A 27,940-nucleotide genomic window follows, 5' to 3' on the forward strand; every position below is an offset into this window, starting at 1 on the left:
TGCAAGAAGTCTTATTGCAAACCTCGTTATTTGGGATGTTTCAGAATAGGCAGGGCTTCAGCAAGCAAGGATGTGCAATGCTAATTTCAGAAAGGGGAAAACATTTTTAAAGGGCTAGTTAAAACATTTATTTGATGAACACCCTCCAAAGCCTGGTGAATGGAGCAGTACAGAAATCTGTACTTACCTCAGTCTTCATTTTTGCTTTGTAGATCACCTTTAAGGATGTGGTTTGGCTGTTGCCTGAGCTAGCTTACCCTTACTTTTCCAACTCTCCACTCAAGATGTCCAGGTAGGTGGCTACATGGCCAGGGTTTCAGGCTTATTTCCACTCTCCCTCATGGAAGATGGATCTGAGAACTATTTGTTTCAAAAGATTTTTAGGGCTGCCAAGCGATTAAAAAACATTACTTGCAATTAATTGCAGTGTTAATAATAGAATACCATTTATTTAAATATTTTTGGATGTTTTCTACATTTTCAGATACATTGATATCAATTACAACACAGAATACAAAAAGTGTACAGTGCTCAGTTTAAATTTATTTTTGATTACAAATATTTGCCCTATATAAAACAAAAGAAATAGTATTTATCAGTTCACTTAATACAAGTACTATAGTGCAATCTCTTTATCATGAAAGATGAATTTACAAATGTAGAATTTGGTTAAAAAAACCTACATTCAAAAATTAAAATGTAAAACTTTAGAGCCTACAAGTCCACTCAGTCATACTTCTTGTTAAGCCAATCACTCAAACAAGTTTGTTTACGTTTGCAGGAAATAATGCTGTCTGCTTCTTGTTTACGTCACCTGAAAGTGAGAACAGGCGTTCACATGGCATTGTTGTAGCCAGTGTCACAAGATATTTATGTGCCAAATGCACTAAAGATTCATATGTCCCTTCATGCTTCAAACACCATTCCAGAGGACATGCGTCCATTCTGATGATGAGTTCTGCTCGATAACGATCCAAAGCAGTGCAGACCGACGCATGTTCATTTTCATCATCTGAGTCGGATACCACCCAGCAGAAGGCTTATTTTCTCTTTTGGTGGTTTGGGTTCTGTAGTTTCTGTATCAAAGTGCTGCTTTTTTAAGACTTCTGAAAGCATGCTCCACACCTCGTCCCTCTCAGATTTAGGAAGGCACTTCCGATTCTTAAACCTTGGGTCCAGTGCCATCGCTATCTTTAGAAATCTCACATTGGTACCTTCTTTGCGTTTTGTCAGATCTGCAGTGAAAATGTTCTTAAAACAAACAACATGTGCTGGGTCATCATCTGAGACTGCTAAAACATGAACTATATGGTAGAATTCAGGTAAAGCAGAGCATGAGACATACAATTCTCCCCCAAAGAGTTCACAAATGTAATTAACTGATTTTTTTTTTTTAACAAGCGTCATCAGCATGGAAGCATGTCCTCTGGAATGGTGGCCAAAGCATTAAGGTGCATACGAATGTTTAGCGTATCTGGCATGTAAATACCTTGCAATGCCAGCTGCAAAAGTGCCATGCAAATGCCTGTTCTCACTTTCAGGTGACATTGCAAATAATAAGCAGACAGCATTATGTCCCGTAAATACAAACAAACTTGTTAGTCTTCGTGATTGGCTGAATGAGAAGTAGGACTGAGTGGACTTGTAGGCTCTAAAGCAGGGGTGGCCAACCTGAGCCTGAGAAGGAGCCAGAATTTAACAATGTGCATTGCCAAAGAGACACAGTAACACGTCAGCAGCCCCGCATCAGCTCTCCCCATCCAGTGTTTCCCACCCACCAGCAGCACCGCCGATCAGCCCCTAACCCTCCATCCCTGCGCCTCCAACCCACCAAAATCAGCTGTTTTGTGGTGCGCAGGAGGCTCGGGCCAGGGGGAGGAAGTGGAGCAAGGGTGCAGCAGACTCAGGGGAAGGAGTGGAGTGGGGGTGGGGCCTGAGGCAGAGCCAGGGGTTGAGCAGTGAGCACCCGCCGGCACACTGGAAAGTTGGCACCTCTAGCTCCAGCCCTGGAGTTGGCGCCTATGCAAGGAGCCGCATATTAACCTCTGAAGAGCTGCATGTGGCTCCGGAGCCACAGGTTGGCCACCCCTGCTCTTAAAGTTTTACATTGTTTTGTTTTCAAGTGCAGTTATGTAACAACAACAGCAAAAAATGTACATTTGTAAGTTGCACTTTCACACTAAAGATATTACACTACAGTACTTGTATGAGGTGAAATGAGAAATACTATTTCTTTTATCATTTTTAGAGTGCAAATATTAGTAATTGAAAATAATATAAAAAAGTGAGCACTGGACACTTTGTATTCTGTGTTGTAATTGAAATCAATATATTTGAAAATGTAGAAAAACATCCAAAAATATTTAATGCATTTCCGTTAGAATTCTATTGTTAACAGTGCAATTAAAACTGCAATTAATTGCAATTAATTTTTTTTAACCGCGATTAATTTTTGAGTTAATCGTATGAATTAACTGCGATTAATCGACAGCCCTAAAGATTTTACATAGGTCCTCTGGTGAGGCGGCTTGCAGTTGAGCCACCATCTGTCAGCACTGAGCCGTGCCGCACTCAAGAGCGAAAGGAAAGTGGGGAGAAAATGTTCTTGAGTCCGACTTTGACCTTTCAGAATTCCATCTGTTCTGTTATGACCTTCCACACATCACTCTCTGATTCAACAATATCTTAATGTGAGCATATGAAAAAAAAAACAACTGCATCAAGTGAAATTGTGTAGCCAGTGTCAGAAATGAATCTGCTCCGTTTTGTGTCAGGCTCTGCTTATTTTCATTTTATGAAGGCTGAAATTTAACTGTTAGTAGTAAACAATTCTTCCTATTCTACTAGGGAGCCTCCGTTCTTAAACTGATATTTGGTTGCCTTTGAAGAGGAGAAGGGGTGTGTGAAAGGAGGAAATTAATTTTGACACGGATAGTTATTTTTAGAATAAATTATTTTCATGGGTCCTCCCAAAGATACCTCAATAACATCCAGATCTTCTTCTAGCAACCCTGAACACGAATGGCCCTGCTTAAGATGTGGCTCCTGACAGTTTGACTGCTACTTCTAGTTACTACATACTGGTAAGCCTTGATTAGGTAGTGAAGTGAGCAAAGCCTGGGCTGTGATTGACCATACTCATTCACAAAGAGAAAGAACAGAGGTAATTTCCTGGGAATTGGGGAGGGGAAGTTTATTGCACTTTTAAACCCATTCTACCCTTGGATTAAAACAGGGATGGCAAAATACAGCTCACAGACTTAAAACAGAGCCTGAATTTATCCTTGTATTACAAATGAGGACAGTCAGTCAAGGCTACAGATCCCAGAATGCTCTGTTCCATCCTGACCAACATCATAATCTTAAAAATGAGGCAGATGCAATATGATCCATTTTGTACAACTTGCTGGGCCCTCATGAACCTGGCAAATTGCCAATGTGGCCCTCAGTTGACTAGCGTGGGTTACTTGGTTAGTCTCATGGGAATGTTATCCTTTCATTTACTGTGTTAGGAAGAAATAAGCTAGTATGTACTAAAGTGCTTGTCTCAGCTGTCATTGTCTGCTCATATCTACTCACGATCATATATTACAAGCAAAATTGTTTTCAGTTATATTTGACCTACATTGAGGCTAACTTTTCTGCTCTGTATTATAAAAATATGAGAGTGCATAGATGCTTTTAATCTCCTTATTTTAGGGAAAAGATATTTTGAACATCAATATGGACACGTTCCTGAAGATCAGACTCCAATTTGTCAGTCTGCTCACACATTTCACAGTCCATCTGTTTTATTTTGATGATAGCTGTGCAAAGCACCAGAGAAATTCACTTCAGAGACACGACGGTAGCTGATATTTATTTTGATACTTCTGGCGAGTTTCATCATTTTCCATCTTTCACTATATCCCAACATTGCCTTTAATTGCTTCTTGTCAGCAAATTTTCAAGTTATCCCTCTTGGCTGTTCTCTCCCAGCTCCTTCATTATTTGACAACACTCCAGTCATGATATACTGCAGAAAGAGATATCAAAATGGGAAAGCAGTTGATGAAATTCAGAATAAAACAAAGTCAGGTAGGGCTATGATAGTACATGGCCAATGGCTGACTGAATAGTTTAAAAATCATCACAGAAAGAGGGTAAGATATATCTCAAGAATGAATCTCTTTTCTCTGCTAAGACATCTCATTTTATATACAGCCCCAACAAAAGTACTCAACAATTTCACAAAGCTTCTCAAGTTTCAGTCCAAATCTTTGAACTGTTCAAATTCCATTATATGAAAGAGAACCACAAAAGGTCAAAAAACAACAAAAATATGTTCTCACAAGAACTGTCTCCACAGTACTGACACCCACCAAGCCTGGGGGAGAAAAAAGTTTCCTTTGAAATTATTGAAGATGCTCCAAGATACCAACACACACAGGTCCTGAGTGACTCAGCAAGTATGTAACCATGTGTCTGACTAAGGATGCGAATAACCCCATTGACTTGTATTGTACTATCCACATGGTGAAAGTTAGGCACATGCCTTGCTGAATTAGGGTGATAGGTTGCTGCCTCCTTCATCTCTGTTAAAAGGGCACAGTCCAGAACAGAGCATTATTCCATCTTAACCAGAGTGGGCTTTGTTATTGCCTGGTAGAAGCCTAAGGTTTCAGCTGAAACCATGTGCTACATATGGGGAGGGGTTATGCTCACCTCCCTTGGACACATGTGAAACCTTCAGGCTCCTGAGAGCTTGCCAACGTAAACCCAGCACTGGAGCACACTAGCTGGAGTGGGAAATGTACAGTTTAGATGCAGATCAGTAAAACAAACATTTTTTTTTAAATCGTTTATTTAGCTTATGGAGATTGTTGAAAGGAAATGCCTCTCCAGAAATGCTAACCTAGAAATGCTAGGAAAGCCAGTGTAGCCAGAGTTTCTAAGCATTTGTGAATCATCTTCATCTCCTTTGCTTTCAGCTTGTGATGAAAGCACCACTACAGTATTGGTCTGCCTCAAAAGAACAGCTCGGCAGCAATTGTGGCTGAAGAACTTTTCCCCCCCAGACACCACAACCCAACCACCAACTGTTCAATGAGCTAAAACAGCACAGGGCTCATCGAGAAGGGATCAATCCAACCAATAACAGATCAGCATCTAGCATGGACAGCTTTCTAGCTAGCTATGGCCCCCATCACAATAGCATCCAAGCACCTCCCGATCATAGGTTAATTGAACCTGACACGACCCCTGTGAAATAGGGGAATATTACAATCCCCATTTTACAGAAAGGGAATTAAGGCACAGGATTTGTCCAAGGTTACACAAAGAAACTGACAGAACCAGGATCTGAACCCCATGTCTCCTGAATTCCAGCCCACTACCTGGGCTGAGAAGAATTTGGACTCAAGGGAGGGGCAAAGGGAAGAGAGGTCTACTTATCAACAATCAGCAGAACCCCTTTCTTTTCCACTGGGGTAAGGTGGGTAGGTACAATGAAAGGAAGGAGATAAATACTGGGATGGAGGAATAGGGAGGAAGCTGGGGGGAAAGTTAAGGATCCCAGTGCCGAGACACGGGGAAGGGAAAGTGGGGTATAGGGACAGGATTAAGTTAGAGGAGGAGAATACAGAATTAAAATGACCATAGGAAGGGAGTAAATAGATTGGTATTGGTGAAACAAAAACAAAATACATAAACATTAATCCTTCTCTGTTTTACTTAAACACATCTGATAACAAGTCTGGGTACAGCTTTATATAAATAAAGGCAAACGATAAACATTTTTAAATGAGAGTTTCAAAACATCTCATGCAACATCCTCTCTTTCACCTACTGCTGCGTGCATGCATGTTGTTTATGTAGATTATAAACTCTTAAGGCAATGTCCAGCACATTCTAGGGACAATGGACATTTTGGTTACGTTATTTATAAATTCCAACCCCTCTCCAAATCCCTTCCTTGCCACAATGAAGGAAAAAGAAACCCAAAGTGTCTCTGTCAAGGATCCTTCCCCAGTCTGAACTCTAGGGTATAGATGTGGGGACCTGCATGAAAACCTCTTAAGTTTACTTTTACCAGCTTAGGTTAAAACTTCCCCAAGGTACAAACTATTTTACCCTTTGCCCTTGGACTTCCACTGCCACCACCAAACATTTATCTGGGTTTATTTTTATTAGGAAAGCGTCGTTTGGAAACATCTTTCCCCCCCAAATCCTCCCAACCCTTGCACCCCACTTCCTGGGGAAGGTTTGGTAAAAATCCTCACCAATTTGCATAGGTGACCACAGACCCAAACCCTTGGATCTTAGAACAATGAAAAAAGCATTCAATTCTTGAAAAGAAACATTTTAATAGAAGAAACAGTAAAAAGAATCACCTCTGTAAAATCAGGATGGTAAATACCTTACAGGGTAATTAGATTCAAAACATAGAGAATCCCTCTAGGCAAAACCTTAAGTTACAAAAAAGACACACAGACAGGAATATTCATTCTATTCAGCACAGCTATTTTCTCAGCCATTTAAAGAAATCATAGTCTAACGCATATCTAGCTAGATTACTTACTAAATTCTAAGACTCCATTCCTGTTCTGTCCCCGGCAAAAGCATCACACAGACAGACACAGACCCTTTGTTTTTCTCCCTCCTCCCAGCTTTTGAAAGTATCTTGTCTCCTCATTGGTCATTTTGGTCAGGCGCCAGTGAGGTTACCTTTAGCTTCTTAACCCTTTACAGATGAAAGGATTTTTCCTCTGGCCAGGAGGGCTTTTAAAGGTGATTACCCTTCCCTTTATATTTATGACAGTCTCAGTAGCACATATCACATCTCTGTTGCCCCAATTGCTGTGAAAAACAGAAGGATGCCAGGCGCACTGACAAGACCAACCAAACACTGTTGGAGGCAGAATGTAACCTGCTTATATAGAGTGCTGGGCTCATCTTTGGATAGAACTGATTTTCCATAAACAGGAAAATCATATTTACAAATAAACTAAATTAAAAAAGCTATACAAACCAAGAAAAACAGAATTAGGATGTCAATGAGGTCAGTTCTCCCACGAGGCATCAATGCACAGCAATGGGAATCTGTTTGCTAGGGACGTCCACTTGGTCTCTGGTGTAGTCACAGCCTGATTGTTTTCCAGCTAGGCTCTTTATAGCTGGTGCAGAGCTACCAAGTTATTGTATTTAGACAACCCCTGCCCCTAGTGAGACATCTAGACAGCTTCCTAGTAATAGTTTGGGAGCCATCTTATTTTGGGGCCAACTGTACCTTTCTTTCAGCCCCAGGATTCTATAAATCTTTTGTTCCCTTGGGGAAAAGGCACACTGAAGGAAATGAAAAATGGGAGAATTCCCTCCTTCCTGGAGGTTTGTGTGGTGGAAGGGGGGAGAAAGGGGTTGTGGAGGACGAGAAAGAAGAAGGAGCGGCGGGGAGGAAAAGAGACAGACAGCGGAGGTTAGGGTATCTGTTTCTTCCAAAAAGGACAATCATTCCATTTTTTTGCCTACATAACTGCATGAGCATCTCTCCTTCACCTCCCTTTCCCTTTCTCACTTCCAAGAAAGCCAAGGATTCAGTTGTGGTCAAGGAAACCCTTTAAGAGAGCATAAAAGGGAGAAAATACCTGGCTAGCCATAAAGAAAATACCCTCGTATCTTCACATGAAGCCAGATAGATTTTTTCCACAATTGCTAGAATTAAGTTTGCACATAAGTACAGTGAGCTGAGACCCAGAAGAGACTAGAGTACAGAGTGCTTCTAACTTCTCTCCAACATCTCTGCTGTACTCCTTAGGAATTGTCTGCCCCATTTACTAGGTGGGAGGAGAGGGGCTCTCACCTCCTACTTGTAGGAGATCCATGCTGAGGGACACAAGTGGCAGCTAGAATTGCAGTAGATACTTCAATTCTAAGCACCATTCTGATTCCTCTAAGAACTAGCTCCTCATTTCTACTGAGAATTTCTTGCAATAAGACCTTCAAAGGCTCTTTCCTGTGGCACTAACTTGCACTGAGGTATTTAAATCCCTATCATACAGAGATTTCCAAACACCACATTACTCTCCCCAAACACAAGTACTATCACCACCATGGTTACAGGCACCTTGGAAAATACTGGTATGACCAGACTGGGGACCATGCGCTAAACTACATTCCTGCTGGTTTAAAGCTTGCAGCACACTGCATAATTTGATTGCCTTATTCTCTAAGCGTTGTCCCTTACACAGAATGTAGCCAACCTGTGATATTCACTGCTAGAGTCAAATACTGTGGCAGGATTTTGATGTTTTGAAATAAAGTCTACATTTTATTACCAACAATTAAAGCTATGCATGTTAATTGAGGGCATGCCAAACCCCAAGATTCAGGGTGTAAAGTGACCACCACAGGATCAGGCAGAAATTCAACTCTTTCACCCCACTCTCAAAAACATCTGCTACCAGTCACAGCAATCCCAACAGGCCCATGCATTGGAAATCCTAGTTTTCCTATATAGTATTAAGGGTTGTCGTTCAGCAGCAAATGACTGGTGAAGTTACATGATTTGCTAAAGCATCTCCTTCCAGAGTTGTAGCTCCTAAGAATGACACCACACTATAGCAACTTTTGGGAGTGGACAGGATTTTATTTATAATGGAAATATCCTCAGTTAAAGAATATACTTTTACTGGAAAAAATCCAATCATTATACTTTGATGGTTTCCAGCATCTGGTAACGATACTTTCACCCTGGAAATAAAATGCAACAAGTCTTCATGTACAATAAGCACCTTTATTAAGCATCTCACCATTCAATATAGATTCCATTTGACATCTTAAATTGCTGAATTATAATCCAGTTTAATCCTTCATTAAAGAAAGACAGACTTCAATTTTGCTTGTATAAAAAAAAAAAAGTATTAAATCTGTGTGGTGTATGTTACTATTTAAAAAAAAGCCAGTTCTGTAGTCAAATCATCACTACCTGTAATGCTGATGTCACACAAATTTCAAAGCCAAAATCATTCTCTTTCCTATGGACGTATCCATGTAAAAGGAACGACAAAAGTCAGTTTGTTTTGAAGGCTGAATGGCTGGAAAAAGTATTTTCTATTTCTTAGTTTTACATAAGGTGAACATTCACAAAAGCTATTAGACAGCAAAATATTTTACATTTCAATCATGTAAAAAACTGAAATTTTAGACAAACAAGCTAAATTTTCAGAGTACTGTTTGCATACAATCTAAATACAGTAGCCTCAATACAGCCAAAGAGTTTCTTCTAGACATTCTGTATGCACACACAAAGTCGTAGGCCACGATCCTGCATGGAGTACCATGCAGAGCCCTGTGCCCAGGCAGAGCCCCAGTGATTTCAGTCAGACTCAGCCCGTGCAGTTCCCAGTGCAAGAACTGGGCCTTAGAGCCTATATCTTGGCTGCCCTAGGTTATTTAGTGCAGTTTTGGTTCAATGCTCAAGAACAGTTTTATAGGTACAATTTATTACAAACCAATAGCCACATTTAATTTTTTAAAAGAGGGTTGTTTATTGTCAAATCTGTGGTCAGAAAGAAAAAAATTCTGAATTGTAATACCCCTAACCTCATTTAAAGAAATAAATCTTCCTATGAGGGAGCCTGTCTTACTTTGTAAAGATGCCTGCATAGAAGTTTTTGCAACCTTATTTAGATATTTAACACTAACTGCCACTCAAGCCATTAAACGTTGCCTAGTCTACAGTATCACCAGTGATGCTCTGCTGTAAAGAAAGGGAGCTACCCTGCTAACAGGCACACTTAAGCAGAATAGCTGGTTGAACTGGCACTCAAGGGTAAGCTTGCAGAATCATTTTTAAAAAGCTTAAGCCAACACGAGAGGATAAGTTTCTCAATGGTACCTGAAAGAAAGATGAAATGGTATTTTAGACAGGATCTAAAAGACTAGTTACAAAAATTAAGCCTTCAGCAGCATGGGAAGGCAGAAATTTCTAGGAAAGAAAGAAAAAAGTCAGCTTTTCAGTTATTTCCTCTTTTTGCAAAATAGTTTTTAATCAGCAAGAGTTTCATCACTGTATTACAAAACACAGCATTGCTCTCTTCCCATTGTGAACATTTTATGTTTTTTAGCAGCAGACAGTGTAAAGCATTTTCTATGAAAGCTAGGAAAGGAGTTCGGCTTGCAGCAGATTTTAATTTATGCTTAAACACAACTGTCATCCCCACAAAAGAGCCCGAATGTGGAAAGCAATCCTTTAAAACAGGACCACAGAAGTTAGTAGAGCAGGAAGCCCGTAAACAATGAGGAAATAGCAGATGTCACCGACTGGCAAGGGTGAACGGGGTTGAGTAAAGAGATGAGAAATTAGGCCTTTGTAGAACTCCCACGTAATTCTGAGTTCTGATTTGAAATGTGTAATGATCAAAATGTTTTAAAAGCCAAAGTAGATTTCTTATAGCAAAGATCTCCCCTAAGGACACAAGCAGCTTTTAGCAAGGCTGATAAAACTACATTATTAAAAAAAGTCTGGTCTGTTTTGTGAAATAAATTCTTCTATTTCTTCTTAAACTAAATTATGTCAGAAAGGCATCCCTGTTAAACTAACAAATCTATTGCCATCACTGTTCGTATCCAAGTCTCATCTTCCTCTCGTTTTTCAACATACATGACCACATAGCTGGATCTTCTAGCTACATTTCTTCTCCATTAGCTACAACTCAATGGAGAAAACTATTCAGCCTGCACACTGATTACCAAGGTCTTATTTTAGGAAAAGTCTAGTTGTGGGGTAAGCATATACACGTGAAGGCAGATTTCAAATAAGTTAATCGTGTTACTAACTGGTAGTGGAATTTTCCACAATTTTTAAACTTGGGATAGAATACAGACACACAGCTTGGACCCAGAAAAGAAAGATGCCTCTGTCAATCAGCACTGTGTTCTGGAAGTTCCTATAGCAAGAAAACAAAGCACTTCCCCCCTCCAACCGCTATTTTTTCTGACGAGTACTTAAATAAGCCATCAAAGGTAGGTAGGACAAACGTTTCAGTCTTCCTTCCCCTCACATGCTTTCAGCTTTTTACAAGTTCAAGATATGTTACTTTCTAAATAAATGCCTTAACATTAAAATGAGACAGCTAATCACTCATGAATACCCTGGCAATGGGGAAAAAGCGCTAGTAATGGTATGTATACACAAGGGCAGAAGATGTGTAGGTAGTAACAGGCTTTTTCAAACTTTCAGGTGGGAGATAACAAGAAAATTAAAAGGTAATGAAGATCTATGGCAGAATACTCTCATAATTGGCACCTGTGTGTTTCCTGCTGGTGGCAGCCACTTTCTTTGCAAAGTGATATTTGTGACACCAGCAGGGCAGCATGCAGCATACACTAGTTTTCAAATGGTTTCACATCAGAGAAATGTAATTGCCAGGAGCACTAGAGGAGTTATTTTCCAGTAACATTGCCCCCAACAGCAAGGAAGTTCAGATGATTTAATGCTTTACTTTCCTACACAGACTGTATAGAGAATTTTCAACCCTCTTGTTCTAAGTCCTTTATGCGCCAGAGGGAGTATGTTCACACCAAGTCAGAAGATGGGATTTTTAAGTGTTTGAACAAGCCTTTTTTTAAAAAAGGGAAAAATGTGTGAATTTAGCGATTATGAAAGGTGCTGAATCAACAGACCTAGACACCAAAGTTTTCCATTTATCAGCACACCATGCAGCATAGGCAGCTCTATGCAATGCAAGCTTCTCCACAGTGCTCATCGATGTGCCAGGACAATCTGGAGGGACCAGCTGCAGTGACCAGGGTTTTAATTTGCTGGCCTCTCTGCTGGAACTGCCAACTAGGTTCTTACTGTCAAATGTAGTGGTGAATTTTGCGATATGGACACTTGTCCAGTAAGATCTGAATTGTTATTATCGGCTCGTTTTAGAGACGTCACCAACCAGGCAGATAGATGATGATCGTTTGGTTGTTACCTTCCCACAGCTGTAGAATAAAATAAGTTTTGTTTAACAGTGTTATTTACAAAGACATAAGGGGGAAAAAAAAAAACACAACAAAAAACTAGTAGGTGGATTCCAGTTTGGATTTTGAAAACTGGAAATAATTAAAACATTTGTCATCTGTAGGAACTAAAAACTGCAAAGCCAGAAAGCTGGAGAGCATGTAGGTATAGGTGCAAGTTTAATTTCTCAACAATGGTGTTGTGGGTGGAAGAAATAGTTATCACATAAGACTATGGCATGAACTCCCCCACTCCACCTTTCCTATTTGAAAAAATTAAAATTTTTAAAATTGAAATACTAGTCCAAATCTCCATTTTTAGGAGAGATGCTGCTGTTCAAATAGCCACCTACTCAGTTGGCTGGCAAAAAGCAGCACATAAAGGACAACCATTACCATCAGTGGAGGATTTTTGAGCATGCAGCATCTCTTCCCCCCTAGGCAGAAGGGGACCAACACAGTTTTAGTAGCAGCATCATTGCATTTCACATTTGACAGCTATTCCAGTTGTTTGGAAACCTCTGAGATTCCCTAGGAGCGAACACAGAAATGCTAGGGGATAGCATTCAGAATTATTTTTACAGCTGGTAATCTGTATGTTTATATATAGCTATTTTTAAATTCTTAAACAATTCCTTGCAAAACAGGTGCAAAATTTAGTTATTTTCTTTGCCACAGTTCTAAGGATAAGGGCATTGAAACATGTAGACTGAAAATTCCTATATGCACATGGCACATAATATAAATGAGCAGGAATCCAGAGTGAAGGATTGCAACCAGATGCAGAAAGATGTGCTGTCCAATGTACACATATGTATATATTAAGAAGTGTTTTAAGATCCTATGCTGCACTTAAGATTCTGCAATTTTAATGAAGCTAAGCCACTGACAAAGTAAGAAATGGATATTGTCCAAGATTTACAACAAAAAAACAAAGGAAACCCCCAGCAAGATAAACACCCAGGAAGATCTTACACTGAAGGAAAGAATTTCTGAGAAGTCTTTACAGTTGTCGGACTTTTCTTTCAGTGCTTGTAATATTGACATCCAGTTTGTCTACTTTTCCGGTTAGCCGGTCAAGAATGTCATCCTGCTCATCAATTTCTGTCTGCAGACCCAGAGCCAGGTTTTTCAGACGGCCAAGCCCAGAAGACATGTCATCTGCCAATGGAGAGAGAGGGAGTATGAAGGTTCAAAACAGCAGGAATTACAAGATATAGGGTGCCATTTAAATGGGTGCTGTCAAAATTCCCCCAATTTCCCCCAAAACCTTAAATTAAACCAAGTGTCAGTGAAAGCTGCTTAACTATCCCCCTACAATATTTGCAATACAAATGTTATAACACTGGCAGTGCATTAGTACCAGAAAAGTGACTTATCAGTTTTCGTTGCTCAAAGTGAGTACACTGTAAAGTAAAAGACACAATAAATGGTGAAAACTAAATTTGATCTTTATAAACTAACGTATTTGTCGGGTCTAAAATATATTTAGACATGTTAACTTTCTCCCTTTACTTTAAGGATGGATATATATTTTTTCTTGCCTCTGTACATTTGACACCCTAACATGAGCAGTCTCTCAACACAGTTTGTTCTTTAAACTGATATTATCAAGAAAGATCAAAATACACAGGCGTAAAAACGGTTAATTCTATAAAGCTCCAATCCTTGCAATACACCCCCTTTCTGTACATGGATTTTTAGAGCATTTCCTTCCATAAGGTACAAGTTTGTTTAATGTGGATGAACAGGTTTATTTGTTCCTATATCCTAGAATGTGTTCTTTGAAGTAGTTAGCTGCAGAAAAGAAGTCTACTGCACAATTGGCTGGCATCAATGTTTTGGAAACTAACAAGTTCAGAATGGAGTGGGAGTAGAACAGTTGTTATATCTATCGTAACACTTATGGCTCAGCATCCTGATTCTTCACGTATTTGTTTTCTTCCATATCACTCTTTCCAGGTCAGACAGAGCAGACAAGAGGCATACAGAGGCATTTTATACAGAATAAAACAGATTACGATTGTATTTTCTTCAGAAGTACTAACATATGCAGAAAGAGGAAAAAATCCACACCTTAAGGATTTCATTCCTTCCAATTTTTTCCATTTTCTTCAGAACTTTAAGCTCATTAAAATAAAGTTTTAAGCATTTGTTTACGAAGGCTTCAGAATCCAAACTGATGCACTACTGACATTCACATAAACCAAACATACTATGCAAAATAAATGGTACTTTCTACATTACAGGAGACTATGGTATTCATATTTTTGATATTTAAATGCTAAAATGGATATTTCCTTACTGGTATCATCATCAGTAATACCCAGCAATGTGCTTTTTCAGCATAGCTGGATGATCCTGCTTGACCCTGTTCCATCCATTTGGAGATGTTGCCTAGGAATGTCTGCACAGTGACTGGTTAAACATGCAGCAGATATTATTTTGATGTAGTCAAAGGCAAGATATTTAAATTACGCAAAGTGGCAATTGGTATCAGGTTAAAAAGTTTTAGGATAACTGTGGTGTGGTTTTCTTTAAAAAATATATTGTTCAGCAGTTCAGTAACCAAAACATCTTTGAATAATTGTTTTTGTCTCAGTGGAGTCCAATATTGAAACAAAAGCCATAGGAGCACAGAGAAAAGAAAATACTGAGACCCAGCAGGGATACCCCATTGCAGATGTTAGCTTCCATACAGATTTATATTATTGCAATAATCTTAGCCAGTTTCAATCTATAGCTGGTTTTACATTAAAAGCATTTTTAACTCAGATCTATTACTAAACTGTGTCTTCTGTCCTACAACAGTCCGCCATCTGGTCAAAATCCATTTTGGACAAGAAGTGGACTACTAAATTCATAGTATGTGTGAAACATGATGGGACTTAATCATGAAGACTGGCCTAAAGCATGTAGCAGATCTACCAGGCGGAAGCTTTTGAAACAGAAACTGCATACACAGAGGAGCTTTTATAATCAAAGGTCTGTGTATGAACTAAACGCAAAGTTTTAAGGACACAGCTAGTTGGGAACAGACTGCTCTGAATTCTCTCAGGCTATAAATAGCAAGATATGGAAATCATGTTAAGTCACATAGCTTCAATTTCTAACTCACCCAAGTTGCTGTCAATTTTCTGGTGGTAAGCTCGGAGATGTTGATTCTTTGGATAAACATCGGGTTGGACAGAAGATTCTGAATTGGTTCCACTGAAATCGTAATCTGTTAACAACATAAGACATTTTTAGTCCTCATAAACAAACAAACGATTCAGAACTATTAAGAATTGCTCTAGCTGACTGACAGCTGGCTTTCTGTCATCTGACTCTGTCAGTGAGACCGAATAGATTCAATCCAACATCACTATCAATAGGTCTGGCTTTACGATATGCAGAAATCCATGTTTGCAAGTGGATTTCCTGGTTGTAAATTAAAGCAGTAACTAAAGTTATGTGTCAGGTTTCGGAGTAGCAGCCACCTTAGTCTGTATCTGCAAAAAGAAAAGGAGTACTTGTGGCACCTTAGAGACTAACAAATTTATTTGAGCATAACTTTCGTGAGCTACAGCTCACTTCATCAGATGCATGCAGTAGAAAACACAGTGGGGAGATTTTATATACACAGAGAACATGAAACAATGGGTGTTCATACACATTGTAAGAGTGATCAGGTAAGGTGAGCTATTACCAGCGGGGGGAGGGGAGGGCAAAAACAAAACAAACCAAACAAACAAAAAACACCTTTTGTAGTGATAATCAAGGTGGGCCATTTCCAGCAGTTGACAAGACCCTGTGAGGAACAGTGGGGTGGGGGGAAATACCCATGGGGAAATAGTTTTACTTCGTGTAATGACACATCCACTCCCAGTCTCTATTCAAGTCTAAGTTAATTGTGTCCAGTTTGCAAATTAATTCCAATTCAGCAGTCTCTCGTTGGAGTCTGTTTTTGAAGTTTTTTTGTTGAAGAATTGCTGCTTTTAGGTCTGTAGTCGAGTGACCAAAGAGATTGAAGTGTTCTCCGACTGGTTTTTGAATGTTATAATTCTTGACGTCTGATTTGTGTCTATTTATTCTTTTACGTAGAGACTGTCCAGTTTGGCCAATGTACATGGCAGAGGGGCATTGCTGGCACATGATGGCATATATCACATTGGTAGATGTGCAGGTGAACGAGCCTCTGACAGTGTGGCTGATGTGATTAGGCCCTATGATGGTGTCCTCTGAATAGACATGTGGACACAGTTGGCAATGGGCTTTGTTGCAAGGACAGGTTCCTGGGTTAGTGTTTTTGTTGTGTGGTGTGTGGTTGTGGTGAGTATATGCTTCAGGTTGGGGGGCTGTCTGTAAGCAAGGACTGGCCTGTCTCCCAAGATCTGTGGGAGTGATGGGTCGTCCTTCAGGATAGGTTGTAGATCCTTGATGATGCGATGGAGAGGTTTTAGTTGGGGGCTGACGGTGACGTTCTGTTATTTTCTTTGTTGGGCCTGTCCTGTAGTAGGTAACTTCTGGGTACTCTTCTGGCTCTGTCAGTCTGTTTCTTCACTTCAGCAGGTGGGCATTGTAGTTGTAAGAACACTTGATAGAGATCTTGTAGGTGTTTGTCTCTGTCTGAGGGGTTGGAGCAAATGCGGTTGTATCGTAGAGCTTGGCTGTAGACAATGGACCGTGTGGTGTGGTCTGGATGAAAGCTGAAGGCATGTAGGTAGGAATAGCGGTCAGTAGGTTTCCGATATAGGGTGGTGTTTATGTGACCATCGCTTATTAGCACCGTAGTGTCCAGGAAGTGGATCTCTTGTGTGGACTGGTCCAGCTGAGGTTGATGGTGGGATAGAAATTGTTGAAATCCTGGTGGAATTCCTCAAGGGCTTCTTTTCCATGGGTCCAGATGATGAAGATGTCATCAATGTAGCGCGAGTAGAGTAGGGGCATTAGGGGACGAGAGCTGAGGAAGCGCTGTTCTAAGTCAGCCATAAAAACGTTGGCATACTATGGGGCCATGCGGGTACCCACAGCAGTGCTGCTGATTTGAAGGTATACATCGTCCCCAAATGTGAAATAGTTATGAGTGAGGACAAAGTGACAAAGTTCAGCCGCCAGGTTTGCCGTGACATTATCGGGGATACTGTTCCTGACGGCTTGTAGTCCATCTTTGTGTGGAATGTTGGTGTAGAGGGCTTCTACATCCATAGTGGCTAAGATGGTGTTTTCAGGAAGATCACCGGTGGATTGTAGTCCACATATCTATTCAGGGGACACCATCATAGGGCCTAATCACATCAGCCATGCTATCAGAGGCTCGTTCACCTGCACATCTACCAATGTGATATATGCCATCATGTGCGAGCGATGCCCCTCTGCCATGTACATTGGTCAAACTGGACAGTCTCTACGTAAAAGAATAAACAGATACAAATCAGACGTCAAGAATTATAACATTCAAAAACCAGTCGGAGAACACTTCAATCTCTTTGGTCACTCGACTACAGACCTAAAAGTGGCAATTCTTCAACAAAAAAACTTCAAAAACAGACGCCAACGAGAGACTGCTGAATTGGAATTAATTTGCAAACTGCAAACAATTAACTTAGGCTTGAATAAAGACTGGGAGTGGATGTGTCATTACACAAAGTAAAACTATTTCCCCATGTTTATTCCCCTTCCCCTTCCCCCCCCCGCCTCTCCCCAGCCCCCCCCCCCCCGGTTCCTCACATGTTCTTGTCAACTGCTGGAAATGGCCCAGCTTGATTATCACTACAAAAGGCTGCTCCCCGCCCCCACCTCCGCCAGTAATAGCTCACCTTACCTGGTTTCAGAGTAGAAGCTGTGTTAGTCTGTATTCGCAAAAAGAAAAGGAGTACTTGTGACACCTTAGAGACTAACCAATTTATTTGAGCATAAGCTTTCGTGAGCTACAGCTCACTTCATCGGATGCCTTACCTGATCACTCTCGTTACAGTGTGTATGGTAACACCCATTGTTTCATGTTCTCTGTGTATTTAAAATTTCCCCACTCTTTTCTACTGCATGCATCCGATGAAGTGAGCTGTAGCTCACGAAAGCTTATGCTCAAATAAATTTGTTAGTCTCTAAGGTGCCACAAGTCATGCGTGTTGCTTTCTGTCGTTCTGCTACTTAGCTGGGAAAAAAACTGGGCCAAAGCCACGAAAGCCGAACAGTGCCCCTTCCGGGCAAGTCATAAGGAAGCTCTTGTGCCTTCTAGTGGTCAGCTTCCATATGTTGCCAGTGGAGATCTATTTAGACGTTTTAACACAAGAAATTCCAAGTTTTGTGTTTCTTTTTAATTAATTGAAAAGCTTCTAGCCTTCTTGTTGTAAATTAATGGTTTGCTATTTTCAGAGTGAAGCTCTCTAATCTGTTGGCAGACAAACAATACAGAGCCAGAAGTATCATTTCTGCACCCTATATAACAGGGTAAATGCGAAGTGGTGAAATTAACCATTTAAGTGCCAAACACCAAGCTCACACAATTATACTCAATTGTTACATTTTCAGCATGCATTAGATCAGTAAGGTATAGTGTTGCTTTATTTATAGATCTATTTCAAAGACAACAGTATTTTCTAACCCTCACAAATATAAATGAAGACTAGTTATAAAATGGGCCCTTATTTAAAGCAGGCTATGGCCATTCAGCACCAACCAACATTAGCTGAAGTTTGCTTAATACAAAAGCTAGGGAAAGAACAAAAGCCTACATGCTATTTTGTATGAATAAGACACGTGTCTCCTGGACCAGGGTTAGCTACATCTATATTGATAAGGGAGTCAGCCATGTTTGAAAGCAGTAGAAACACAGGGTTCAAAAGTGCTCCTTCTGAACCATTTTTAATCATTTGACATACACAGGATATGGCTATACTTGAAAACATTAGGTAGGTTCTTGTACACTGCTTAGGTTGCATCTGCATGAGGAAGGAAAGGTGCTGAATCTTGCAAGCCTCTTTATTGTTAGCGTCTATATGTGATGATACTCTTTCCAGGAAGGCTAAACAGACACAGCTCTAAGCTATGTAAAGTACACCCAAAGTGACAGGCAACATCAAATAAATTAACAAACCAGAATTACGCAGCTTCCTTAAATTTGGATGACTCTCCTGGTACCTTGATTCCTGTTCTTTACTAAAGACCATGGCTTCTTTTAATCTGGTGAGAGAGAAAAAAAAAAAATAGAGGAAATATTCTTGGTGCCCATTGGTTGAATTCTGTAACGACTGAATAGGATTAGGCCCCAAATTCCTTTAAGGATAGCGAATTGCTTCTTACTTAGAACCAGTTCCCCTTCTCTTGACATTCATTTTTAATCTTACAGGGCTCAATCATGCTCCCACTGAAGTCAACAGCAAAATTCTTATAAACTTCTGTGGGAACAGAATCAAGCCCCCAGTCTTTACCAGTAGAGGCACTCGCCAAGACATATAGCCAAATACTGTACAGTAACCTGCCCTCTCCCCTGAAACAACAATACACATACAATGTTGCTGTGTTATTCACACATTGCTGCACTGAAGGTGAATGTCACATGGTTCTGCTCTAAGAAGTCAGTTTGCTTAACTTTTGTTTGTTTTTATTCAGAGTTGTTAGTAAATTGGAAAGAGAAAGAGTATAAGACCACAGGATAAATAGGACGGAGTTTTTCAGTATGCTTGATTATGGCAGGGGTCCAGCTCTGGATTTCCTAATGTATTTATTTATTTTTTTTTAAAGCTGGTACACAAATTTACAAGGCTGTACAGCTACAAACCTCTACACAGTTCTCATTAAACTATCTAGATAATATGAAATTATTCTTACCACAAGTACCAAAACAAAAGAAAAAAAAAATTTTAGCAAAAGCATCAGAGAAGAAAATAGTCCCCATCTTGCAAGTTTAGAACATACAATTGAAAGAACCTGCTTTCCCATTACAAGTCACTGAAAAATTGGAACATTTCAGAATAAAAGTTATTCAATTTTAGACCAGTCATATTTAATATAGTTTCTTACCATCCTGTGATACTGATTTTCTCTAGAGATCACGAAAAACACTTAGCTCAGATTCAGCGCTTTTGTCTTCAAATGCTTTGAATATTAACGTCCTTATTACCCCATGAAATATAGCTGCACGTACCAGTACAAACTCACAGCAATATAATTTCCACGACTAAGGCTTAAAAACATTCTTTCAAATTTTGAAATCAAGTTAGAAAATTAAAGATTTAGCTGCCTTTAACATATAACCAACTAGTTATTTTGCAAATATTTTTTGCAATATTTGACTGATTGACCATTTAAGTATCAAAAGACTTTTCATGTTGAGTGGGCAGAAACGCATGCTGGTTTGATCAAAATTCCAGAGGCTTATATTTATTAGTATAGAGTACTGAAATATGTGCTAGGGGATCACAATACAGATGAAATACTTGGTCCTTGACCTGAGGAGCTTACAAACTAAAGCCTCAACGCTGCAGTCTGGTCTGTGCTGACTCTAGTGGCTATGCAGACTCAAGAGCAGAACTGGGGTTCAATATCAGACATAGCACAACAGAGTAGAAGTCAGTAAGATGACCATTACTCAGGCTAGTACACAGCATGGAATAAAGGAGAATGGAGGTTATGTTATTTAAACTAAAATGTGTTGGCTACTTCTAAATTGTGTAAGTAGAAGATTTTAAGAAGGGATCGGAATAGAGAAGGGGATAGCGGCCTTGCAGACCATCTCAAGAAAGCTATTCCAGCCATAGGGGTGGCATGATGGAGTAGTGTTCTTTTTGTCTACATCCTGCAGTGCATGGGATCAGTTTGCAAGACTTCTCTGCTAAGAGGCAGGTCTCCCTGCCAACCATAGATGACTCGTGCCTCCCCATACTGGGCGAACGGTGGGGGGGGGGCACAATTGAAAGAGGAGGACACATGACCACCCCACGTGTCTCCTTTGCCCAGGGGACTCCCCCCGCGTGTTACATATGGGGCTGCCAGGGACAGGGGTAAAGGGTGCTTGGGGGCAGGTGCAGTGGAACAATAGAGCCCTTTCTCCCTCCTCTGCAAGCCAATCTATGGCAATGGCAATTGTGAAAAAGGATTAATAAAACCCGACATGCCCCACCTATGCGTCGCCTCTGCTGCCAACTCCAACTGACCACTACCACTCTTAAAATTCTCTTTCTACTCACCTGCTGTTTCCTTGGTACTCAGGGGCTCCATTCTGCTCAGGCTTGGTCTCTGGAGGTTTCGATTTGAAGTAGTTTACAAAACCACCGAAGACACTCTTAATGCTGTTTATGTGTCTTTGACTAATCTTTAAATCCTGGTCCATTTTATCCACCATTCGTTCAGTGCGCTTTAGTGCCTCACCCTGACGTACAAGTTCCTAAAGGGAAATTAACAGAAAAATGGAAGTTAGTCAAGTCAAGGGATAGATTGTGATGTCAATGGTTTTAACATTTAGGAATAAGATTTCAAAAGCTGCATTTCCCCTTTTCAGTCTGTAGTGGGCTGTGTTTTATGGATAATTATATAGAATTGCTATACGACTCCTTAGCATAAGAAAGATCCTCTTTGTTTATCGTATATGCATTTGAAATGTCACAGCTTTAAGATATTGCTCTTACTCAGGAGATCCAGTTAGATGGAAACAGGAAGCCAGAATACTGAATCCTTCCTGAAATTTGAGTTAAGCCCTCCTTGCTTACATATGTCTAGATTACTGGACAAGTTATATTCACCCCTCTCCATGACATGCTACTTCCAATATTTTGTAACCTTATCTTTTTTCCTCTAATTTATATTATATATGTGGAAATTTTATATAAAATTTCAATTTCCTGGCCCATCAATAACTCTTAAACACCCCTTTTTGACTACTACTATATACCACAGATTTGTGAAATACATGTAGATTTAACAAGTTTATTTGAGCATAAACTTTCGTGAGCTACAGAAGTAGCAGAGTAGCAGCCACCTTAGTCTGTATCTGCAAAAAGAGAAGGAGTACTTGTGGCACCTTAGAGACTAACAAATTTATTTGAGCATAAGCTTTCGTGAGCTACAGCTCACTTCATCAGATGCATGCAGTAGAAAACACAGTGGGGAGATTTTATATACACAGAGAACATGAAACAATGGTGTTACCATACACACTGTAACAAGAGTGATCAGGTAAGGTGAGCTATTACCAGCAGGAGAGCGGGGGAAGGAAGGGGGAGAGATGGATCTTTTTTAGTGATAATCAAGGTGGGCCATTTCCAGCAGTTGACAAGAGCGTGTGAGGAACAGTGGGGTGGGAGAAAATAAACATGGGGAAATAGTTTTACTTTGTGTAATGACACATCCACTCCCAGTCTCTATTCAAGCTTTTTTGTTGAAGAATTGCCACTTTTAGGTCTGTAATTGAGTGACCAAAGAGATTGAAGTGTTCTCCGACTGGTTTTTGAATGTTATAATTCTTGACGTCTATTTCCCCATGTTTATTCCCTTCGCCACTGTTCCTCACACGCTCTTGTCAACTGCTGGAAATGGCCCACCTTGATCATCACTACAAAAGGTCCCCTCTGCCCCCCGCTGGTAATAGCTCACCTTACCTGATCACTCTCGTTACAGTGTGTATGGTAACACCCATTGTTTCATGTTCTCTGTGTATATAAAATCTCCCCACTGTATTTTCCACTACATGCATCCGATGAAGTGAGCTGTAGCTCATGAAAGCTTATGCTCAAATAAATTTGTTAGTCTCTAAGGTGCCACAAGTACTCCTTTTCTTTTTGCAGATACAGACTAACATAGTCGTTACTCTGAAACATGTAGATTTAAGAAGCTATCTTATTCTCATTCTACCTGCAGAATTTTCATTAATGTCAATGGGAGATTTTCACAAGAATCAAGGATAAATATACTGTAAGTTTTCTTACATTTTAAACCCATTGTTCTCCAGGCTCTAACTTTCCTTTATGTAATTGTTATTTATTATTTTTTATGCTAGTGCCTAGAGGCCTCAGCTGACCTTGAGGCCCACTGCACAAGGCACTGTTTGAAGTCCCTGAAGAGATTACAGTCTAAAAGAGACAAAGGGTAGATGGAAAACAGAGGCACAAAAAGAAGTGACTTGGGCAAGATCACACAGCAGATCACTGGCAGAGCCAAGAACAGAACAGAGCTCTCCTAGGTACCAGCCTAGTGTTATATCCACTAGACCATGCTGCCTCATACCACATTTAATTATGCATGCAGCTATTTCTAATGTGGAAGATGAAAGTGACAAATAGAAATGGTTCAGATTTGAACCACTCTACCTGTTAATACAAATGTTTGTAAATCTTTACCCTGCAGTTGTAAGCAGTAATCAAACCAGCATCTTGCTAAGCTCTCTGGCCCTCCACCCAAAGGGACTGCTTCTTATTGCTTCATGAAAATGGAGAAGCAGAATTAGTTTCACTTTCCTATTCCTTAATACAAGCTCAGTAGAAAAGTGGAAACAAGATTCCTTATTAATTTAATTTTGTTTTCAGCATTAGATGCATGCAAACAAAAGTGACAAGAACTTGACAATTACATTTCAGGGTGGTGGCAATTGTAAAAAAGGATGATTAAAAGCTTCCAGGAAGAGGAGGAGAACCAATAAAAGAGAAAGCAAAAAATGCAAAGAAGGCAACAGGCATGCTTGAACAAAAAAGTGCCTCTTTCTCCCTGAGATATTTCTAAGGTGTCTAGCCCTGTGGCACTAAAATCAATAACTGCCAACTCCAGCTCAAGGCAACTGTAGCCTTCATTAGCTCTACAGTTCTTAATAAGAAATGCCAACTTCCTGCCACCTATTGTGAACAAGATCTAGAAACTTGTTAGTCACCATTTTTATCAGGTCTTAACACCTTTATCTGCCCTTGCTAAGGTATGTTACATTTTACCATGGAAGTATAGAGATGAAAAGAGATTACCATTGCAGAATCTACACAAGTGAGGCAAGTAATGCTGTTAGAATTATTTCAGTTCCACATTTTCACTAACAAAGGGTATCATTCTCACACGAATAGTCTGCACTAGGTCATTCAGAAAGCATCCACTGATAGAAAAATGTTAGTGCTATTTTCTTATAAGAGTCTTTTCTGCATTAACTGATTCCTACAGCCTATAGTTTTAAAATTCTAAAGCACACAGGTATGCAGTTTAAGACATTGAAATATCAAAGATAATCAGCCAGAATCCATCTGCTTGCAGTTGCATTAATGAAAAATAGAACTGCTGTCCATATTCTTTCCTAGATTTACTAAATTTTAGATAAGCAGTCTTGCAGTCTCTCTTTTTACTTTATGTTTCCCCACTCAAGCAACCAGTTCTGTGCCATTCAGACTCTACCATTAACACTAAATCAGGCCTACACTGCAAATTTCTTTCAGATTTTCAGTAACAGACCAAACTGTTTTGTGATAAAGGTTGGATTTTTCCTTCCACTATTAGAGAACATTTATTACCACCTCTCAAAGTGCGTATATTGAAGAGTTTACTATCTAAATAAAGTTACTCATGAAAGTTATTATAGACAATTATATGACTTGTGTCTATGCATTCCCTCAGAATTATATACGCAAACCAATTACTACCATTTGAACAAACATCCTCCCTCAACAGATGATGCAGCCCGGAAGACCAAATGAGTGACTCTAGATACATTTGTAATAGGTCTCATCATCACCTATTCTGAAACATCCCCATCAGACTAAGGGAAATGATTAACAGAGATGAGCCTGAACACATTGGATAGTGTGCTATATTAATTGCAGGCCACAATTTAACAGGAAAAAGAAGGTCTATCAGACTTTACACAGTTAGAACAATCATTTTCATTAAACAATTGTGGTAACAGAATACCTACACAGGCTTTGCTAATTTTTAATTGGCATTTTTATGAAAATACAGTTACACATCAGATTAATGTTATCAGAGTCTTAATCAGACCCTATAAAGGAAAGGTTTATTGCGAGAACTCAGATACACTCTCCTCAAGACTTTAAGGCAGCCAAGGAAGCTGCTACTTGGATTTAAAAACAAACAAAAACAAATTAACTAACAGCTTCATTGCCAGTATCACCTCCCAGCCCCTGCAACAATGAACAGTTTCTACAGACTACCAAGATAAACTAATAGGAGTGTTTGATAAAAGACTTCTAAAAGTTTTCAGTTTAAATCCCCTGAAATACAGTTTATAAAGCAGTTCACCATGACAGCATGCAAAATATCAGCAGGCACTTTTAGTTAAGGCTTTTTAAGGTATTGAACTAGATTTTTTTCCTGGTTTCAGGTGTTTTTGAAGTTTATGTAGACAACTCAGACATTTAATAAGACCAGTAGGCCAATATGGACCTTTTTTATATGGTTAGTTAAAAACTGAAGGCACTCAGCATGAAAATATTATCACAATCAAACTTGTCTCCTGATCATGCACTCATTTAGCCTCATGCTACTCTACTGAGGAAAGTTACACACACGTTTACAAGATCTGGGCCTTACCGATCTCTTTATGTTTAGTGTTAACATTGCTGAGTCAGTTTAATAATGTGACTAAATAAACCAAAAAGGCACTTATGTAAAGTTTTGATTATATCTTGAAAAAAACCAGTATTACGGTCATTAAGAACTTACCTCTGATGTGGCTACTCCAATTTGCTCAGATTCATAAATAAGGGAAAGAGATCTATTAGTGCTGTCCTCTGTGGCCTGAGCCCGCCTCAGAACTTCCTGCTGAAGATACCTCTGTTTATTTGTAGCCTCCCTATGTTGCCTGTCAGTAGGGTCATCAAAGATATCATTTCCATTGTTCCACTTGACTGGCTTCAAACCATCATCATCATCATCATCAAAGGGATTATAGTTTTTTGTGTAAGATGACATAATGCCAGTGTGTGTTTTCTCCCTTTGCTATAGCGTGAGTGAAACTAGAGAAAAGTGAGGTTGGAGTCACACGGGCATTCCCAGGGCCTACAGCAATTGTTCAGAGGGATTGAACCGCAACAGAATGAAAAATCTTTACCTGTAAAGGAAACAGTTTTTATTTATCTTTAGAACACTGAGTTAAGAAAAACTGTTCACTAAGGTATAAAAATATAAGCTGTGATATGAACCACAGAAGATACATAAGGGAGAGAGGAGCAAATACATTTTTATATCTGGGTGGGAAATTGCATCTTGGTATTTCAGTTCTTTTCCCCCCGTATAACAAACTCTGCTTCTGGGACACAATGGATCTCTCCATTGCACGGTAAAACTCATCTGTGCAGGCAACTGCAAATTCTCAAGGGCTAGTTCAAGACTGTGGAACAGACTCCCACAGGATCTACAAGCCATCATAGATCGCACTACCTTCTGTTTCAAGCGTCACAGGTACTTATTTAACATTGCTTTTGCTAATACTTACTCACAGCACAGCGTACGTATCATTTATCAAACAAAACATTACACTGCACATTTAATTTTCCCCTGGGAAAGAGGATGAGAGAAAGAATGAGCCACACATGACAGATATTAGTCACGTTGCTCAATACATTACTACAGGGTGCTCGGATACTATGGTGAGGAGGCAGTATAGGAAGCTGTAGGGAATAGACTAGACAATTCACTGTAGATTTAACTCTCCGTTGCGAGGAGGGGGAGGGCGGGGAAAGGAGTCAGCATTCCCCTTCGACAATCATTCAAGTAATTCCAGACACAAAGCTACTGCAGCTGCACGGGCATTCACCCCTCGTTTTAATGGATATACGAGACAGCTAAAGCCCCCCCGCCCATATGGAGCCTCCTGCTCTCTAGCCCTTGCCTTCTCCTCCCGGGCCTGCCGCAGGGCAGATGGGAGAGCCTCCTCCTCGGCAGCTTCCCGGTCGCGGCCCAGATCCCCCGCCCTGCCGCGCCGCGGGCCGCTCTCAGGCATGACGCCGCAGGGGGACACACTCCGCAGGACCGGGCCGCCCCCGGGGTGTGGGTGTATCCTCGCCCCGCGCCGCTAGGGACCGGGCCTGAGCGGGGGGGCCTGAGCCCCGGACAGACGCGGCGGGGTCCCCCCCGTCTCCCATCGGCGGAACCCAACGCCTCTTCCGTCTCCGAGACGCCCCCACTCCTGTCGCTGCGGGGAGCCGGGACACCGCCCCTCGCAGGGGCCAGCGAGCCGCTCCCCCGAGGGGCCCCGGGACCTCCTGGCCTCGCTCCCGCGCTGCGGGGCCGGAGCCGCGCCGCGCGCGCCAGTCCCCACTCACCAGCTGCCGCCCGCCAGCGACCCCGACGCCCGCCTGAGCGGTGCCAGCACCCGCCGGGCTCCTCCACCCCGTGACTACTGGCTTAAACCATCGCTGCCCCCTGCGCAGGGGAAGCGGCTGGGAGAAACTATCATGACTCGCTGTTGAGGGGGTGTGTGTGTGCGTGTCTGTGACGGAGAAGCGGGCCGCTATGGAACCTTCAGGCCGGGGCTAGGATAATCCATTTCCAGCACTCGAGTGGGGGGTATGGTTTGAGAGTTGGGATAATCCATTGCCCGTGAGAGGATGGGTACCCAGCCCGGAAGTGAAGTCAACGTAGGCGCCGCCATATGTGTTACCTGATTGGAGCCCGGCGCTCCTGCGGGGAGTGGGGGATGCTCGCGAGAGGAGCGGTGAGGGAGCGAGGGAGAGGATAACATCGTCGGGTGCGCTCCGCCCTGCCCTGCGGCGCGCCCGCAACATGTCGGCCCCGGCGGTGGCGGCTCCTGCCGCGTCTGCCGGGCGGGGAAGCGGCTCCGGCTCCTCGCGGGGCTTTTACTTCAACACGGTGCTGTCGCTGTCCCGCTCGCTGGCCGTGCAGAGACCCGCTCCCCTGGAGAAGGTAACGGGGTCGCCTTTGCGCCTCCCATCCCCCTTGGGGCGGCAGGTGTCCTGCCGGTGGGGCGCCAGGGCGTGTCCCGTATGTGAGATGTACGTCATGCCTGTGGGGTAGCGTGTGCCCC

General features: G+C 41.1%; 2 protein-coding genes across 10 annotated transcripts in view; one reads left to right on the plus strand and one right to left on the minus strand.

Annotated features, from left to right (window-relative positions):
* Positions 1 to 2,309: 2,309 nt before the first annotated feature.
* SNAP29 (synaptosome associated protein 29) lies at positions 2,310 to 27,536 on the minus strand. Of its 5 annotated transcripts, none has more exons than XM_037878721.2 (7): positions 27,219 to 27,473; positions 25,618 to 26,005; positions 21,159 to 21,355; positions 19,067 to 19,152; positions 15,107 to 15,211; positions 12,964 to 13,149; positions 2,310 to 4,015 (listed from the first exon to the last, which is right to left on the minus strand). In XM_037878721.2, the coding sequence occupies exons 2-6, from the start codon at positions 25,864 to 25,866 to the stop codon at positions 12,992 to 12,994; spliced, it is 795 nt and encodes a 264-aa protein (XP_037734649.1). In that variant the 5' UTR covers positions 25,867 to 26,005; positions 27,219 to 27,473; the 3' UTR covers positions 2,310 to 4,015; positions 12,964 to 12,991. The 5 variants fall into 5 exon arrangements, with proteins under 5 accessions (XP_037734649.1, XP_037734648.1, XP_043385709.1 ...); XM_037878720.2 differs by lacking the exon at positions 2,310 to 4,015 and adding an exon at positions 8,757 to 11,970 and having other exon boundaries at positions 27,219 to 27,534; XM_043529774.1 differs by lacking the exons at positions 2,310 to 4,015; positions 27,219 to 27,473 and adding exons at positions 8,757 to 11,970; positions 26,786 to 27,164.
* The window catches only part of PI4KA (phosphatidylinositol 4-kinase alpha), a 95,297-nt gene continuing 94,890 nt past the window's right edge, over positions 27,534 to 27,940 (plus strand). For 4 of the 5 annotated variants that reach the window (XM_027817302.3, XM_037878718.2, XM_043529770.1 and 1 more), the window contains exon 1: positions 27,584 to 27,819. In XM_027817302.3, coding sequence (XP_027673103.2) covers positions 27,679 to 27,819 — 141 coding nt within the window. In that variant the 5' untranslated portion in view covers positions 27,584 to 27,678. Of the gene's footprint in view, positions 27,820 to 27,940 lie in introns of all 5 variants that reach the window. The other variant, XM_007054925.4, reaches the window with a different exon arrangement.

The sequence above is a fragment of the Chelonia mydas genome, chromosome 15 (assembly GCF_015237465.2).
Source record: "Chelonia mydas isolate rCheMyd1 chromosome 15, rCheMyd1.pri.v2, whole genome shotgun sequence".
NCBI lineage: Eukaryota > Metazoa > Chordata > Testudines > Cheloniidae > Chelonia > Chelonia mydas.

What these genes read in the sequence shown, in the direction of transcription:
- SNAP29 (XM_037878721.2), bottom strand. Translation starts at nt 25,866, where the DNA reads ATGTCATCTTACACAAAAAACTATAATCCCTTTGATGATGATGATGAT. An exon ending in TTGGAGTAGCCACATCAGAG is followed by an intron (nt 21,356 to 25,617) that starts GTAAGTTCTTAA and finishes ATTTCCCTTTAG; the next exon opens with GAACTTGTACGTCAGGGTGA. An exon ending in AAGGAAGCTGCGTAATTCTG is followed by an intron (nt 15,212 to 19,066) that starts GTTTGTTAATTT and finishes TGTTGTTAACAG; the next exon opens with ATTACGATTTCAGTGGAACC.